The sequence below is a fragment of the Neophocaena asiaeorientalis genome, unplaced genomic scaffold (genome assembly GCF_003031525.2).
Source record: "Neophocaena asiaeorientalis asiaeorientalis breed wild unplaced genomic scaffold, Neophocaena_asiaeorientalis_V1.1 scaffold155, whole genome shotgun sequence".
NCBI lineage: Eukaryota > Metazoa > Chordata > Mammalia > Artiodactyla > Phocoenidae > Neophocaena > Neophocaena asiaeorientalis.
Window position 1 is genome coordinate 6,927,488 of NW_020173040.1, and position 18,541 is coordinate 6,946,028.

At 37.1% G+C, this 18,541-nt stretch overlaps 1 protein-coding gene across 2 annotated transcripts in view; it reads right to left on the reverse strand.

Moving 5' to 3' along the window:
• EFL1 (elongation factor like GTPase 1) overlaps positions 1 to 18,541 on the reverse strand; it is a 130,970-nt gene that overhangs the window by 69,181 nt on the left and 43,248 nt on the right. For both annotated transcript variants that reach the window (XM_024742798.1, XM_024742797.1), the window contains one exon: positions 11,167 to 11,305. In XM_024742798.1, the coding sequence (XP_024598566.1) occupies positions 11,167 to 11,305 (139 nt within the window). The remainder of the gene's footprint in view (positions 1 to 11,166; positions 11,306 to 18,541) is intronic.

The window sequence follows — 18,541 nt, forward strand, 5'->3', positions numbered from 1 at the left end:
AAATGGAATGGAGTTCTAGCATCCATGTTGGCAATTCAGAAGTTTCAAGAATTCACCCTTTTCTGACTTGCTTCTCCGGGAAACTGATTCCTTCTATCTCTACTTAGCTCAAGCTTTCTCTTGAAGAGGTTACCAGAAGTTCTGATTCTTTGTTAACTCTGAATAACTAAGGATGAAAGGGAGAGTCAGAGAAGTAGTTTCAGTAAGAGCCAAAGCATCTGATTTCTTCTCTACCTACATTTTTTGGAGGACATTTTTCAGACAGACTTCATAAGAACAACAGAGTACTTTCCCCAGAATGTTTATGGCGGCCAACTTGAATTTTTCAATTAGATCAAAAGAGTTACGTTTAAATAAGTGACATGCTAAATTAGAAAAGTGTTCTTTAATCTTAACAATTATGTGCTTCACTTATGATTTATTTTCTTAACAAGCGTGACAACTGGCAGTCAATTAATTAACGATAATATTTCCCATGGAAATCAATGGTAATAACACCATGTTGCTTAATTAACCTGTTGCCTTTTGATATTTTCTGAAACAAAATAAGAGGCACCATCCTGTTGCTTCCCATTATCCTCATCTGCAAGATGAAGTGAAAGATCACAGTAAGTACCTCGCCCAAAGCTACAAAGCTAGAGTTGCTCAGCTGGAATTTTAACCCAGAGTATCCTATTTCCAATCCATATACTTTGTACTTCTCCACTCAATTCAACAGGATAAATTCTATAAAACAGCACCAATAGTGTCAAAGAAAGATATTAACACGGTCTTCCCTTCTGACTCAAAAAAAAAATAATAAATTAGATGATATTTCAGGTATAAAAAAGGTAAAAAGAAAAATAAAACAGACAATATAGGCTCACTATTCACCTGACGAAAGAGAATATTACCAATAATTTTTACCCCTTCCAATCACATCCTCTCTCAAGGGAACTACTCTGTTGAACTTGCTGTTTATCTTTTCATGTATTTTTTTTTATTATATATGTATCTGCTTCTAAACAATATACAATATTTACATGTGTTTAACCTTTACATAAATGGTTGACAACTGGCTTGTTTTTAAAATGCACTATTTGTGAGACTGACCCAAGTTGATATTTACAGTGTAGTTCATTTTCATCCATGTATAATATTCTACTGCCCCATAATTCACTTATCCATTCTTCTGTCAATGGATAATTAGGTTGTTCCCCTCCCCCCATTTTTTTGCTATCGTAATTAGTGCTATTATGAAAATTCCTGTACATGTTTCCTCGTTCGCAAGATTTAAAAGTTTCTCTAAGATATATTCCTAAAAGCGGAATTGCTGTGCCTTGTGGTCACCTATTCTTCAAAGTGGTGTACCAATTAACAATTTACATCAACAGTTTATAAATGTTTCCACTGCTCCATCCCTACAACACAGGATACTGCCAGATTTTAAGAATTCCACCATTCTAACTGTTATAAAACAATATCTCATGATTTTAAAATACATGCATTTCCTTGATTACTTTCACATCTAATGGGTCTGCCGCATTTTAGGTCATACTAGAAACGTGTTTCTCCCTCCAACACCACACCTTCCTCTAAACCACATACTTCATCTTTTCTGAAAAGACCAAAAAGAGATGTCGAGCCTTCTTAATTACTGCCACCACTCAAAATCCGTAAATCAGCTTCCTTCAAACTATCTTCATAGTCTTTGCAGAAATACCTTTCTTTTTGGAAAAATTTTTTAAAATTCCATTTAACCATTTACCCTCTCCCCCAAGACTATAATAAATATCTTCATAGCCAAATCTTTGTGTACAATATTAATTATTTCCCTCTGAATCAATCCCTAAAGGTAGCACTTTTGGGTCAAAGGATATGATTATCTTTCAAGATATAATTATCTTTAAAACTCTTGATATACAATGCCAAGTTGTACTCCAATGGATGGTATCAATTTAGGGGGTATAAGAGAGTATCTTGACAGTCAGTTGTCAGATGGATAAAACCAAATTTGGCCTTGTCAACAAGACTATTGTGTGAATCATCAAGGACTGCTTCCCAAATTTCATTTAACCATTTACGGAAGTCAAATTGTTTCCCCATTCTGTCATGCATTAAAAATTCTAAGAAAAGAGGTCAAAGGTCTCACCATCAGCTTCTTAAACTTGACCTCTGCTTTATCCATTACCACCTACTCTTTCAGCTTCCTATATCTGACATTTGATCTGTCAGTGTCTTATGAGTTTAGCTAAATTCCAGGCTCTGGCCTCCCCAGTGCTGGCATGACCATTATACAAATAATTATTCAACTCACAAGTGTGATTCCAATATCACTTGAAATGGAATATGACCTGTAGTACGTTTACTATTATGTGTAAGTTCTAAATACAACTGTTCACTTTTTCAACTATTCTATCTGAAATAGGCTTGGTAGGGCGAAAAACAAATGGAGATGAGGAAACTGCAACAAGCCTATAAGCTGAGTTTATATGAGGTGGCTCAGTGACAGGTGAGCCTGCCCCCTCCCGGCCAACCAGGTCTCAGTGGTTATTTCCTCCATGTTTAGACCTGGGGCAGCTGCAAAATGTCTAACAATAGCCAATATACAGTCCCCTCTATGACGGGCACTCGACTCAAGACAATCTTATATTTCCATGTCTGAGCAATACTCACTGGACTTCCCATCTCCATGTCTTCCCAAAGCCTCACTGCAATCCCATTTATTTTAGTCAAGGTACAACCTGATGATCTGCTAGCAACTGCTCACTATGGTTTCTCCATGCATTATCACATCTTCAAAATCTTATTCCCTCCCAAGCCTTCTTTACTCTCACCAGCCGACCATGTTTTTTACACTGTTGAGTTGAGAGAGGTTATATTCTGTATACCACTAACCATTTGAACATTTCACTGCATCCCTCATCTTTCCCCTTTCACTACCTCTTTTTCTCTCTGACAAACAACTATTATCAAACTCTATTACACACACACACACACACACACACACACACACACACACACACTTTCCCTCTCTCTTTGCCTTGACCCAACCACTCCTTCAAACCATTAACCCATGTCGCACCTTTCTTCAACTGAAAAACTTCAGCAAAAACTGTTTCAATTCTCTCTTCCTTTATTTCCTCTGACAAGCTGGTCTCTATTTTATAAGTGCCATTTAAGAGTAAAAGAGGACTATCATATTTGGAGACGGAAGGGAAAAAAAATTCCCATCACATAATCATTTGTTCTCATATAATATCTAGAGTGGCAATAAACTTACTAATAGTCAATTCTTAGGTTATGAAGCTGTATTAGTCTATCTATTCAAAAGAAGTTATGTAGTTTTAGCCAGTTACTCCAGTGAGTGAAAATGAGGATTCAACACACAAATCTTAAAATAAGCATTTTACTAAAACATATGGTAACAATTCGATCTTAGGTAACAGACAAGAGGGCTCCAGCTATTCCATAACCTGCTCGGCTGCCTTAAGGACTAAAGGGATCAACAGCTTGTCGCATTTAAGTGCAACTGCAGTACACTGGTTGAAAAGTGTTGATATTAGAGTGTGTATAAAAATGTAACGATAAAAAGAATAATGTATATAAAACTAAAGAAATCCAGCCAAAGTTATAAGTAAGATTCAGGCTATAAATAGTTTCATTTGAAAAAAAATGACCCAACTCTTTTGAATAAAAAAGGGACAATAACAATTGATAACATTATCAAATCACAACTGACAACCAACCAGGTATAGTTGCTTTCATGGTGTTCATCAAATTTCTTAAGGGCCAGAAAATTCCTGTGTCATTTAAACTGTTCTGCAAAACAAGAAGCAATGAAAATATCCCCTAATTTGTTATTTCTTCATGCAGCTAGTAGAAAGCTGATATCTAAATTCCACAAATATAAAATATTCCAAAAACTATAGATCAGGCAAACTTACAAATACTATAAACACTTTACAGAAAAACTACTAGCAAATTGAATTCACTGCTCTATTAACATATTGAAATATACTCATCAAATAGTTTATTCCAGGAATACAAAGCTGGTTTGATATTAGGAAACGTGTTAATGTGACTCACAATATAAGTGGATCAAAAGAGAAAAACATGTATCACCTGAAAGGTGTGGAAAACACCACGTGATAAATCTCAATATCTATCCACATTTAAAAAATTAACCTAGTAAACAGAAACAGGAGGATACTTTATTTTCATCATAAAAACTATCCAGATCAAATCTCATAGAAACACTAAAATGTTTACAGGAATTCCTATACTATAAAATGAGTAAGACACCACTCTTTTTTTTTTTTTGCTGTACACGGGCCTCTCACTGTTGTGGCCTCTCCTGTTGCGGAGCACAGGCTCCGGACACACAGGCTCAGCGGCCATGGCTCACGGGCCCAGCCGCTCCGCGGCATGTGGGATCTTCCCGGACCGGGGCATGAACCCGTGTCCTAAGACACCACTCTTAAGAACTGTTCTAAGGGTTACAGCAAATATACTTAAACACAAGGGAAAAAGCTATAAATATTGTGAGAAGAGATTACCTCCAAGAGAAAAACATACAGGTTACAAAACAGGAGAGAAAGTGTGATTTTTTTTTTTTATTAAAAATATACTACTGAACTATACACTTAAAAATGGTTAAGTAGGTAAATGTTGTGTTATTACATTTTTATCACAATTTAAAAATATACATATACAGATTAAAAAAAAAAAGACTGGTGGTTATCCCTATGGTAAGAGATATTTCTTATTTAGCTTCCCTGAACTTTTCAAATATATCTCTATCATGACCCACATTATATTGAAAACCATCTTTTAAAAAGAACTTCTAAAAAAACATAACCCTTAGAATTCACATATAAGCCTTATGACCTCAAAATAAAAAAGACAAACTTATATAGTGAAGAAATAAAGAAAACACAAACATAGAATTGATCATGAGAAAGACAGTCTACCAGATTGAAAGAATCAGACTTTTTATGTGCCCTGCCAAGATGATTTACAAGTGAACTATTTCAAAACTTTCAAAGAAACAATGATTATCACATTCTACAGAAATTTCTCTAGAATAACAATGTCCAAAATGGTAGCCACTAGCAACATGTGGTTACTGAGCACTGGACATGTGACTAGTGTATCTGAATGAAGTAAACTTGTTTTTTTTTTTTTTTTTGGTGGTACGCAGACCTCTCACTGTTGTGGCCTCTCCCCTCTCACTGTTGTGGCCTCTCCCACTGCGGAGCACAGGCTCTGGACGTGCAGGCTCAGCCGCTCCGCGGCACGTGGGATCTTCTCGGACCGGGGCACGAACCCGTGTCCCCTGCAACCGCAGGCGGACTCCCAACCACTGCGCCACCAGGGAAGCCCCGAAGTAAACTTTTTTTAATGTTATCTGATTCTAATCTATTTAAATAATGGCATACGGCTAATGACAGTGCAGCTCTAGAGGGTAGAAAAGATGGAAGCTTCCCATTTTGGAACTACCATGACACCAAGAAAATAATGTCAATTTTATTAATAATACAAGAAAAGTCTGGATGAAATACTAGAAAATTGAATCTAACAGTGCATGGAGAAAATATGAAAATGTTCAAATATTGTTTTTTCTAGAAACACAAGGACATCTTAATAACCCGAAAATAAATATAATTCATGATATCAATTATATAGCAAGGAGAAAAGCTCTATAACCTTGTCTTCAGAGGCTGAGAATGTATCAATAAAAATTAAGTATCTATTCCTGATTTTAAAAAAAAACCAAAACTTTCCTAGCATGATTAAGAGATATGAATCAATAGGTATCAGCAAACCTGAAACTAAAATACTAGAAATATCTTCATTAAAGTCAGGAAGTAACAAGACAGAACAGCAGCTATAACTATTATTTATCATACTTTTATAGGCAATAAAAATAAAAAGAAATAAGATACATAACTCTTAGGAAACAGGAGAACAAATTCATTACATCTGCAAAGAAAACTTACTAAAATCAGTTGGAACTATTAATACTAAGAAATGCCTAGCAAGGCTGCTGGTTATTTAATGATTAAAACAGAGTCTTTCCAAGTGGAAATGTTGATGGTAAGGTATATTTAAAAGAAATTCACTAGTAAGTGAATTTAAAGTATTACAAATGTACTACAAAGGCTTAAGAGTCACAAACCGTTGAGCTTTCCCTTGAAATAATCAAATCTGCTAGTAAAACCCTTCAATGGCTTCTGCCTCTTCAGTCACCCCACATGACTAAGGAGAACACATGCACTCTCTCCATTTAATCCACACTGATTTCCTATCAACCCAGCAACCAACCATGGCAAAACTAAAACCATTTCAGGAAAAGGCTAATTAATATTTATTATTTTCTTCATGTTGCAAAAAGAGGAATATCACGTTTCCTCTTAGAATACGCCCCTGAAATTTTTAAAGATTTAACCATATGGAAGAGATCTAAAAGTGTGTAAGAAAAGGCTCAAGATTTGGAATCTTAATTCAATTTCCCCTCACATTTTAATAGGAGCCTGTAGCAAACATTTATTTTTAGAGAAATTCTCAGTAGAGGACTGAACAAAAGACTATTGTGTGTTCAACACAGTAAGGTTTATCTGGTCCCATCTATACCAACTTTTCAAACATCAGGTTGGAATTAAATGATTTTAAACTTTAAATTGACTATTTCCAGACCATAAAATCTAACCACACTTAGTCGGTGTAAGCATTCCAAGTGAGTTATAGCTGAGTTCAAGTGTGAAATCTGCATTTTTCAAGTGCCAATAAAGGAACTTTCCTTTAGACTTTGACTATATACACTGACTTGTTCAAGAATGCCATATAATGTTTTCATTTCCCTCTCCAACAAAAATTTTCATCTGCACCTGATAAATCTGACTTGGTATCGTTTCTGATGAAAAGCATATGGGTATTGGTCATATCACTCTACTATTTTCTTATTAAAATGAGAATTGTAACTTTTTATCTAAGTTAGGAAGAGTAAAAAAGAAGTTTACAGGCCTGCCTGATCACGATGAAAATCGCTATGTCTTAATTTGCAATATGTGTCCTACCACGGGCCTGCTAAAATACAAAAGGAAACAAGAAATTATCTATGATTAGTGGTGTGGTCATCTTAAAACATGTCCACAAATTCCTTGACATATCTCCCATCAAAGGTGGAGTTAGTGCCCTCTCTTTGATATGGACCAGTCTTAGCGACTCTCACTTCTTAATAAAGGGAAGGTGGCTGAGACTGAAGGCTTTAGAGGCTGGGTCATAAAAGTTGATACAGCTCCCTCCTGGCTCTCCCTATGGGGATGCTCACCTGCAGAACCCAGCCACCATGCTGTGCGGAAGCCAGGCGGCCACATGCTCCAGCCCCAGTTCCACTTCCAGAAAAGGTCCCAGCCGACAACCAGCATCAAACAGCAGACAAGTGAGTGAAGAGAGCCTTCACATAACTGTAGCGCCCAGGCTTTGAGCACTTCAACCGACACCATGTGGCACAGAGACAAGCTGTCCCACCAAACCATGTCCAAATTGCAGATTCATGAAAAATTTACAAGTGCCTTTGTTTTAAGCCACTAGGCTTTGGGTGGTTTATTATGCAGCAACAGATAATTGGAACATGCAGATTAATTCAACCACCTTCAGCCACTCAACTTATTCTTTCCATTCACCCCCTGCCCAACCCCTGCCCCAGGAAGACAAACCTGTTTTAAGTAAACAACAACAGTGTTGACATAGAAACTTGAGAGCTAGAATCCCAGCATGTGTTACCCTTGCTGGCAATTAGCTTTCTCTTGTTCTGTTTGCTGCTCACCTCTTAACATACCAGAATTCTTGGCCTTTTCCTCTGTCCTGCCTTGAACTTACTCCTAGCTTTGAAAGGTTGCTTTTATTAAACACCTGGCTTATGAAACTGCTACTACTGCTACATATGCTCCAGTTTTTTAATCAATAAACAAGTGAAATTTGCCTTACAAAAGGCAATTCTGACTCTCAGGCTAGTAAGTAGTTCAAGATGTTCTGATAGAGCTATTGAAATGGGTTCTCAACCCAACCAAGTAACCATATCAAAAATGTACTGTTCCTTCTAAGAAATACTAGGAAGGGAAATATCCTAATAACTAAAATAAGATTTTTCTCTAAAAAACACAAGTCTGAAAAGTTAAAGCCTGAGGGAACCCTGGAGATAATCTAGTTCAGGACTTTTTCAACCAGTGGTATACTGACATAAACCAGGGAAGATTTTCATGACAAAAGTACTAAGAATTTGTATCTTACTCCATCCTCACTGAAATGTCAACCTGCCATAATATAATGGCAGTTTTAAACTTGAATTTTGTTTGTACTTTATTCTTACATTTGTATGCATGTATTTTACAAACAAGATGTACAAAATATGATTTTGTTTATATTTTACAGCTACAGCAATAAAATGTATCCATACGATATTATTTAATGCTCTATCCTTAAAGTTTAGAATATATGATAAATATAACAAAAGAAGCCCTGGGAGTCCATAAATAGTCTTCTAAGAAAAAGAAATTAAAGTAGCTGTTCTATTTTTACTATAAGAAATGTTGGTAAAAATTACTCTAGTCCAAATCATGTGGCAAAACTGAGGACCAGAAAGGTTATACAGTTGGCCTGAGGCCATATAACTAGTTAGTGGCAAAACTATGACCAGAATTTTGGTATACTCATGTTCTCTAGTCAGGCATGGGGTTCCATTAGATTTGGATTAATAGAAGGAAAACAATTACTAACTGCTTCAATTCAGAAGGTAAGTCAAAGTGGTTGGCTGGATTCCAACCCCTTCAATGTTACATTTATAATCATTCTGGAAGACTATCTTCCTCCTAATGTAAAGAAACAGAACCTTAATGAAGGGGCCTCAGGCAACACCAGGGCAATGTGGAGGAAATGTGGCTGACAGTATGGACTGGCTATTCAAAACCCATTCACAACCCCAATATCCCTTGCCTTAATTGTAGAGACTATAAGAGACTCAATCCTTGGCGTCCACTGCAGCTAGGGGTGATCATATGACAAAATTACAAAGAAATGAGGATATATACATTGGTCACTAAGAGGGCATTTCTTCCCAAATAAAAACATCAGTGCTATGAGAAGGACTTTGGCCCTTGTGCCCTCTTCCTGCCAGGAATGTTGATGTGATTCCTGGAGATGCAGGAGCCATCTTGGTTCCATGGGGACAAAAGCCACACGCTGAGGATTGCAAACAGGCAAAGACAAGGAACCTGGCTCCCTGATGACATAGGAGAACCATCCCATCAGCCCTCAACTCTCTGTCCTCTATCTTAAACTTCCTACTGAGTGAAGTTTAAGACTATGCAGTCGGTTTTTTGGTTACCTGCAGCTAAAAACAATCCTAATTCTTAAACAAAATAAATCTGGCTTTTCTCCTTAATCCATTTTGTCCCAAAGTTGGGTGTCCATCTATGTTATTTTTTTATCACTGAATTTGGTAAATGAATGTTTAATCACCTCCACCACCCTAGCTCGTAGCACCACCCCAAAATGTTTTTTTGTTTTTTTTTTTGCGGTACGCGGGCCTCTCACTGTTGTGGCCTCTCCCGTTGCGGAGCACAGGCCCCGGACACGCAGGCTCAGAGGCCATGGCTCACGGGCCCAGCCGCTCTGCGGCACGTGGGATCTTCCCGGACCGGGGCACGAACCCGTGGTCCCCTGCATCGGCAGGCGGACTCTCAGCCACTGCGCCACCAGGGAAGCCCCTCAAAATGTTTTAAAAGATCAGTAAAAGAGAATGAGGCATGTCTCTTTTCTCCAAGATGAAGACAGTTTTAACTTGTAGTAGGTCTCCTGTAGCAGATGGCAGCGTTAAGGGCTGCCTTAGGAGGCAGATGAAAGAGAGATGGTTTCCCTACTCATAACCTAGCTGACCTCAGTCCTGAACAGCATATGGAAATCTAGAAACAGAAAGAAGGAAACCAGAACTATTACATGTCAAGTTCCTAACCTCTACCGGGGAAAGAGCACAAACAATGAGCCTTAACTGGAGGGGATATTATAAAAACCATTCACTCAACCCTTTATTCGATACCTCTTCTTTCACTTGAACATTGTGTTAAGAGATCTTCCACCTCACCTTCCATTTAAGAAACAAAATTAATTGAATCAAGAGAAATACAGTAATCCCAAGGAAGGCTTATAAACAAAACTAGGGTGTTTTCCATTCATCTTCCCATGTCCTTCCTGATAAAATATTTTTCTGGCTACGGAAGCTCGTAAAGTTATATCAATTGTTAAGGTTCAATAGCATTTTCCAAAGGGGTGAAAAGAATGGGTAATACTGATGAGAAGCTAGGAATTCTACTAATTTCATACCAAAAGCACAAAACAACAACAAAAAAGGAATGAAAAAATTTTAAAAAGAATGTGTCTCAGCAAGGGAGCGTCAAAATGCTTTGGCATATTTCCTGGACTGAAGTGGACAAAATCCAGCTGTTCTGGACCAGTAGTCTAGATCATTTCTCTAAAACATAAAAAGAATCCCTAGCCCAAGCAATCACCCAACAAATAGCTCTATAGCTGACAGGGACCCTAAGGGTTCAGAATGGGATACAACATTCCACAACACTCAGGTTCCTGTGATGATCCAAGGGAAATTCCTTAGGCTAAGTCTTTAGGATTGCACTAAGGACCTTAAATGTGAATTCTGCACACAAAGAGCAGAAGCCAAGCAAGTAATAAACATTATGGAGATAAGGAGCGGTATTTATGGATATATAATATAAAGCAACATTCAATGGATAAAAAATATTGCGAGAAAATAGACCTCTACATCAGAATAGTTTCCAATAATTTAGAACCAGAAGTGTCTTGTTCATCTAGACTCACTTTAATGTGAGCAGGAATTCTCCTTCTTGCTCCCAAACAAATGGAACCCCAGCTTAGGACAGAGCATTCACAGATTACTTTTTTTTCAAGTAGAACTACCATAATTTACAGCAAGCTATTGTTGTGCGTGCTAATTACTCAAACGCACTAAGTTAAAGCCTAAGGACACCGGACAAAAATAAACAAACCAAAAACGAGGTCAAAGTCATTTCCTTTGAAGACTTCACTTAGTTTGTATGACAGGTAATCTCTCAGAATGGACTACAGATATAATACATAGCACCACCCTACCTAGCACATTTCCTGGAGGTACCTTCTCTAGATCTTCCAGTTCCCTTCCCATCAGAAGATACAGGTTTTCCAGGGTACAGCATGCCATGTGGGGGACCGGGGGAAGGTCATCTAATGGAGCTGAGAAGCCTAATGGCACCTAGGCAAAAAAATAAAATAAATAAAGGAAGATAAGTTAGAAGGCATCAAATGAAAAGATTAGTTAATACCTACAAAGTTACTTTATTCAAAAGTAAGATATAGTGCAGTCATATTGCATGTAAACCTGAAACATGTAAATCTGAAACGGCACGATACAAAAATAAGTCTCAGTTTATGAATAAATTCTGAAATAGTGAAACCTCTCAAATATTCAAAAATTGTCAAGAATTCCACATAATCATAAGCTTTATGGCTAAGTAATATAAATTCTGTTGTGACCTGGTAGCACCACATTAACTAACAAACAAAAATCCCCATAGCCCTTTGCTAGTATTTACATGAACCATGTCAAACACCAGTTCTGGTGACCACTATGCTATTATTTCAACGCTCATTATTACTATTACCACTTAAAATCGTAATAATATTATTATAATGTCATGCCAATTATAATCTTATAATATCCTTTAAGCATTCAACAAGGGCTGGTGCTAATGCTGAGCAAGACATGAAAACAAGTAACTTTGGAAGAGCAGTTAGACGTAATAAACATGCCATGTAATGGCCAAACAACTGCTACTGATGTTATATGCTACACTGTTCATCTGGAAGAGAGCATGCTGTGAAATATTAGGGACTCATGAGAAGACACAGCACACTCACATGCAAAGATATGCTACAGGGATAAGAGATTTATGAACTCCCCCTACATCACATTTATTCTTATGGAGATACTGTCTCAAATTATTCAAGATATTGTCTCGAATTATTCAGTGATCTCCATATAAATGCAAGTGCCCTGAAAGCATTTCAACCAAGGAACCAACTTATCTTTGATACCGAAAGGTCCAAGGCACTGTGCCAGTGCCAGGAGGAGAATAAAACGTCCGAGACATAACATATACAAAGATAATTACCACTGCAAACCTAGAGTGAGTGACACAAAAGCAGTACAGGCAAGTAAATTCATGAAATCTCAGAGGAGGGAGAAGATAATGTGTTAGGGTAGACCTGGAAACTTCATGAAAATGATGACCTTTCAGGTACCTGATACATTTAAATGTACATGTTCTGACTCAGTGACAACTCTGTAGGGGAGCTCTAAAGATAGGGTGGAAGAAATTTAAAATATAAGGATCAAATTGGGAGAAACAGAATTATTCATAGACAGTATGATCATTCACTTAAAGCAAACTACAGATTAATTATAATTACTAAGACAATTTAGCAAGATGGCCACAGACCAATATACAAAACTTAATTAACTGTATGTCTATAAATCAGCAACAGAAAAAATATAATTTTTAAAACAGTAACTTTTACAATATCAACAAAATATAAGAGAGCTAGGAATTAGTAACAAAAGTGATTAAAGATTTTTATAGAGAAAATGATAAAACTTTAATAAAAAACATTTTAAATGACCTAAATAAGTGAAGAGCTATACCTAATACATTCATGGATAGAAAGATTCAGCATTGCAAAATGTTGACTAGTGCCATACATGTACCGATTTAAATCAATACCAAAGTCTCCACAGGACTTTTCATGGAACCTGACAAGATGACTGTAAAGTTCATAGAGAAGAGTAGAGAGTTAGGAATAAACGAGATACAAAGAAAAACAAGGTAGAGGAATTTGGCCTTTTAGATGTCAAAACATGTAGAAAAGAAGACAACACTGAATAGAGACAGTGACAGACAAACAGAAAAGATGAAGTCTAATACTCCAGAAACAGACCAATGTACATGTGAAATTTGATTTATTACAGAATTGACAAAGAGGATTAGTGGGTAAAGATAGAATTATTCAGTTAATGGTGTTGGAACAACTGGTTATTTGTACGCGGACAAAAATCAAATTGGATCCCTTCTTCATACCATATATAATACAAACACTGACTTAAACATTTAAACGTGAAAGGCAAAACATTAAACTTTAGAAGAAAACAGAAAATTTTGTGTCTTCAGTGTAGTCATAATTTTAATTTTCTTAAACAAGTTACAAAAAATAAAACCCATAATGGGAAAGACTGATGAATTCAACTACATTAAAATTAAGAACTACTGTCCACTGAAAGACACTAAATAAGACGTGTGACAAGTCCCAAACTGAAGAAGGAATTTGCAAAACGTAAAAATGACAAGGAATTAGTATTCAGAATACACAAAAGAATATACAAAATTAATATACAGAATATATAAAAGCCAATATTAAAAGTATATATTGTACAACAGAAAATTATGCAAATGACCCAAAGAGATACCTTCATAAGAGAAAACAAAAATGACCACTGAACATGTTAAAAGAGTAATAAGGAAAATGTACATTGAAACCACAACAAAACACCATATCATACCCATCTGATTAGCAAAAATTAGAAGTCTGACAATACCAAATTTTGGAGAGGACGCGGAATAACTGGCACTGTTAAACACTGCTGCTGGGAGTGTAGGACAGAACTACTTTGGAAGACAATTTGGAATTATCCAGTTAAGCTGAAGATACACACAGGCAATTCCACTATGGGCATATTACCTTGAATTTTTTGCAAATATGCACAAGGAAGATGTACACAAATATTCAATGTAGCATTGTTTCGATTAGCACAAAAGGAAAGCAGCCGAAATACATATTGAAAGGAGAATGGATAAATATTTCTACAATGAAATACAATGCAGCAGTGAACAATAAATGAACTACAGGATAAGCATCAACATAAATTTACCTCACAATGTTAAGTTAAAAAGCAAACTGGAGAATAACTACAGTAAGATTCCATTTAAACAAAGTACACAAACAGGATATTCTTTAGTAATGCACACACAGGTTGTAAAACTATAGGGAAAAGCAACAGAAGGATGGAGCAGACAGACTAAAGGCGGTCCTCCTATGTATGATCCCTGCCTCCTGGTGTTCACCTCCTTGTGCAATCCCTTCCCCCTCAATGTGAGTGGGGCCTGTGACTTGCTTCTCACCAAGGGAATATGGCAAAGGTGATGGGATGTCACTCCCACGATGACCTCAGGTCACACAAGACTCTGTCTTGCCAGTAAATTCACTGTACAGTCTCCTCTCGGGCCTGACAAAGTAAGCATCCAGGCTGGGAAAGTCCACATGACAGGAAACTGCAGCCAGCCTCTAGGAGCTGACAGCAGCCAAAAGAATCTGGGGCCCTCAGGCTCACAGTTACAAGGATGTGAATTCTGCCAACAACCTAAGGAAGTCTGGAAGCAGATACTTCCCCAGCTGAGCCTCCAGATGAGAATTCAACTCAGTCAACATTCTCACTGCAGCTTTGTGAGACCCTAAGCAGGACTAGATAAGCTGAACTCGGACTCCTAATCCACAGAAACTGTGAGATGTGAGAGCAGAAGCAAGAGAACTACAATTCTGCAGCCTGTGGAAGGAAAACCACATTCATAGAAAGATAGACAAAATGAAAAGGCAGAGAACTTTGTACCACATGAAAGAACAAGATAAAGCCCCAGAAAAACAACTAAATGAAGTGGAGATAGGCAACCTTCGAAAAAAAGAATTCAGAATAATGATAGTGAAGACGATCCAGGACCTCAGGAAAAGAATGGAGGCAAAGATCGAGAAGATGCAAGAAATGTTTAACTAACACCTAGAAGAATTAAAGAACAAACAGAGATGAACAATACAATAACTGAAATGAAAAATACACTAGAAGGAATCCATAGCAGAATAACCGAGGCGGAAGAACAGATAAGTGACCTGGAAGACAGAATGGTGGAATTCACTGCTGTGGAACAGAATAAAGAAAAAAGAATGAAAAGAAATGAAGACAGCCTAAGAGACCTCTGGGACAACATTAAATGGAACAACATTCGCATTATAGGCCTCCCAGAAGGAGAAGAGACAGAAAAAGGACCCGAGAAAATATTTGAAGAGATTATAGTTGAAAACTTCCCTAACACGGGAAAGCAAATAGCCACCCAAGTCCAGGGAGCGCAGAGACTCCCAGGCAGGATAAACCCAAGGAGATACATGCTGAGACACATAGTAATCAAACTGGCAAAAATTAAACATAAAGAAAAATTACTGAAAGCAACAAGAGAAAAATGACAAACAGCATACAAGGGAACCCCGTAAGGTTAACAGGTGATTTCTCAGCAGAAACTCTATGAGCCAGAAGGGAGCGCCATGACATATTTAAAGTGACGAAAGGGAAGTACCTACAACCAAGATTACTCTACCCAGCAAGGATCTCATTCAGATTCGATGGAGAAATCAAAAGCTTTACAGACAAGCAAAAGCTAAGAGAATTCAGCACCACCAAACCAGCTCTACAACGAATGCTAAAGCAACTTCTCTAAGTGGGAAACACAACAGAAGAAAAGGACCTACAAACACAAATCCATAACAATTAAGAAAATGGTCATAGGAACATACATATCGATGATTACCTTAAATGTGATTAAATGCTCCAACCAAAAGAGACAGGATTGCTGAATGGATACAAAAAGAAGACCCATATATATGCTGTCTACAAGAGACGCACTTCAGACCTAGGGACACATACAGACTGAAAGTGAGGGGGTGGAAAAATATATTCCACGCAAAAGGAAATCAAAAGAAAGCTGGAGTAGCAATACTCATATCAGATAAAATAGACTTTAAAATAAAGAATGTTCCCAGAGACAAGGAAGGACACTACATAATGATCAAGGGAACAATCCAAGAAGAAGATATAACAATTATAAATATATATGCACCTAACATAGGAACACCTCAATACATAAGGCAACTGCTAACAGCTATAAAAGAGGAAATCAACAGAAACATAATAGTGGGGGACTTTAACACCTCACTTACACCAATGGACAGATCATTCAAAGAGAAAATTAATAAGGAAACACATGCTTTAAATGACACAACAGACCAGATAGATTTAATTGATGTTTATAGGATGTTCCATCCAAAAACAGCAGATTACACTTTCTTCTCAAGTGCACACGGAACAATCTCCAGGATAGATCACATCTTGGGTCACAAATCAAGCCTCAATAAATTTTAAAAAATTGAGATCATTTCAAGCATCTTTTCTGACCACAACATTATGAAATTAGAAATCAATTACAGGGAAAAAAACGTAAAAAACACAAACACATAGAGGAGAAACAATATGTTACTAAATAACCAAGAGATCACTGAAGAAATCAAAGAGGAAATAAAAAAATACCTAGAGACAAATGACAAAGAAAACACGATGATCCAAAACCTATGGGATGCAGCAAAAACAGTTCTAAAAGGGAAGTTTACAGCAATACAAGCCTACCTCAAGAAACAAGAAAAATCTCAAATAAACAATCTAACCTGACACCTAAAGGAACTAGAGAAAGAAGAACAAACAAAACCCAAAGTTAGCAGAAGGAAAGAAATCATAAAGATCAGAGCAGAAATAAATGAAATAGAAACAAAGAAAACAACAGCAAAGATCAATAAAACTAAAATCTGGTTCTTTGAGAAAAACAAAATTGATAAACCATTAGCCAGATTCATCAAGAAAAAGAGAGAGAGGACTCAAATCAGTAAAATTAGAAATGAAAAAGGAGAAGTTACAACAGACACTGCAGAAATACAAAGCATCCTAAGAGACTACTATGAGCAACTGTTTGCCAATAAAATGGACAACCTGGAAGAAATGGACAAATTCTTAGAAAGCTATAACCTTCGAAGACTGAACCAGAAAGAAACAGAAAATATGAACAGACCAATCACAAACAATGAAATTGAAACCGTGATTAAAAATCTTCCAACAGGGCTTCCCTGGTGGCGCAGTGGTTGAGAGTCCGCTTGCCGATGCAGGGGACATGGGTTCATGCCCTGGTCCGGGAGGATCCCACGTGCTGCGGAGCAGCTGGGCCCATGAGTCATGGCTGCTGAGCCTACGCGTCCGGAGCCTGTGCTCCACAACGGGAGAGGCCACAGCAGTGAGAGGCCCACGTACTGCAAAAAAAAAAAAAAAATTTTCAAAAAAACAAATGTCCAGGACAGATGGCTTCACAGGTGAATTTTTTCAAACATTTACAGACGATCTAAAACCCATTCTTCTCAAACTCTTCCAAAAATTGCAGAGGAAGGAACACTCCCAAACTCATTCTAGGAGGCCACCATCACCCTGATACCAAAACCAGACAAAGATACTACAAAAAAAGAAAATTACAGACCAATATTACTGATGAATATAGATGTAAAAATTCTCAACAAAATACGAGCAGACAGAATGCAACAACACATTAAAAGGATCATACAACACAATCAAGTGGGATTGATCCCAGGGATGCAAGGATTTTTCAATACACACAAATCAATCAATGTGATACACCATCTTTAACAACATCTTAAAAACCACGTGATCATCTCAATAGATGCAAAAAAGCTTCTTACAAAATTCACCACCCATTTATGATAAAAAACTCTCCAGAAAGTGGGCATAGAGGGAACCTACCTCAACATAATAAAGGCCATATATGACAAACCCACAGCAAACATCATTCTCAATGGTGAAAAACTGAAAGCATTTCCTCTAAGATCAGGAACAAGACAAGGATTTCACTCTCACCACTATTATTCAACACAGTTTTGGAAGTCCTACCCATGGAAATCAGAGAAGAAGAAGAAATAAAAGGAATACATATTGGAAAAGAAGAAGTAAAACTGTCACTGTTTGCAGATGACATGATACTATACATAGAGAATCCTAAAGATGCCACCAGAAAACTACTAGAGCTAATCAGCGAATTTGGTAAAGTTGCAGGATACAAAATTAATGCACAGAAATCTCTTGCATTCCTAGAATAAAATACCTAGGAATAAACCTACCTAGGGAGACAAAAGACCTGTATGCAGAAAACTATAAGACACTGATGAAAGAAATTAAAGATGATACCAATAGATGGAGAGATATACCATGTTCCTGGATTGGAAGAATCAATATTTTGAAAATGACTATACTACCCAAAGCAATCTACAGATTCAATGCAATCCCTATCAAATGACCAATGGCATTTTTTACAGAACTAGAACAAACAATCTTAAAATTTGTATGGCCACACAAAAGACCCCAAATAGCCAAAGTAGTCTTGAGGGAAAAAACGGAGATGGAGGAATCAGATTCCCTGAATTCAGACTATACTACAAAGCTACAGTAATCAAGACAATATGGTACTGGCACAAAACCAGAAATATAGCTCAACGGAACAGGATA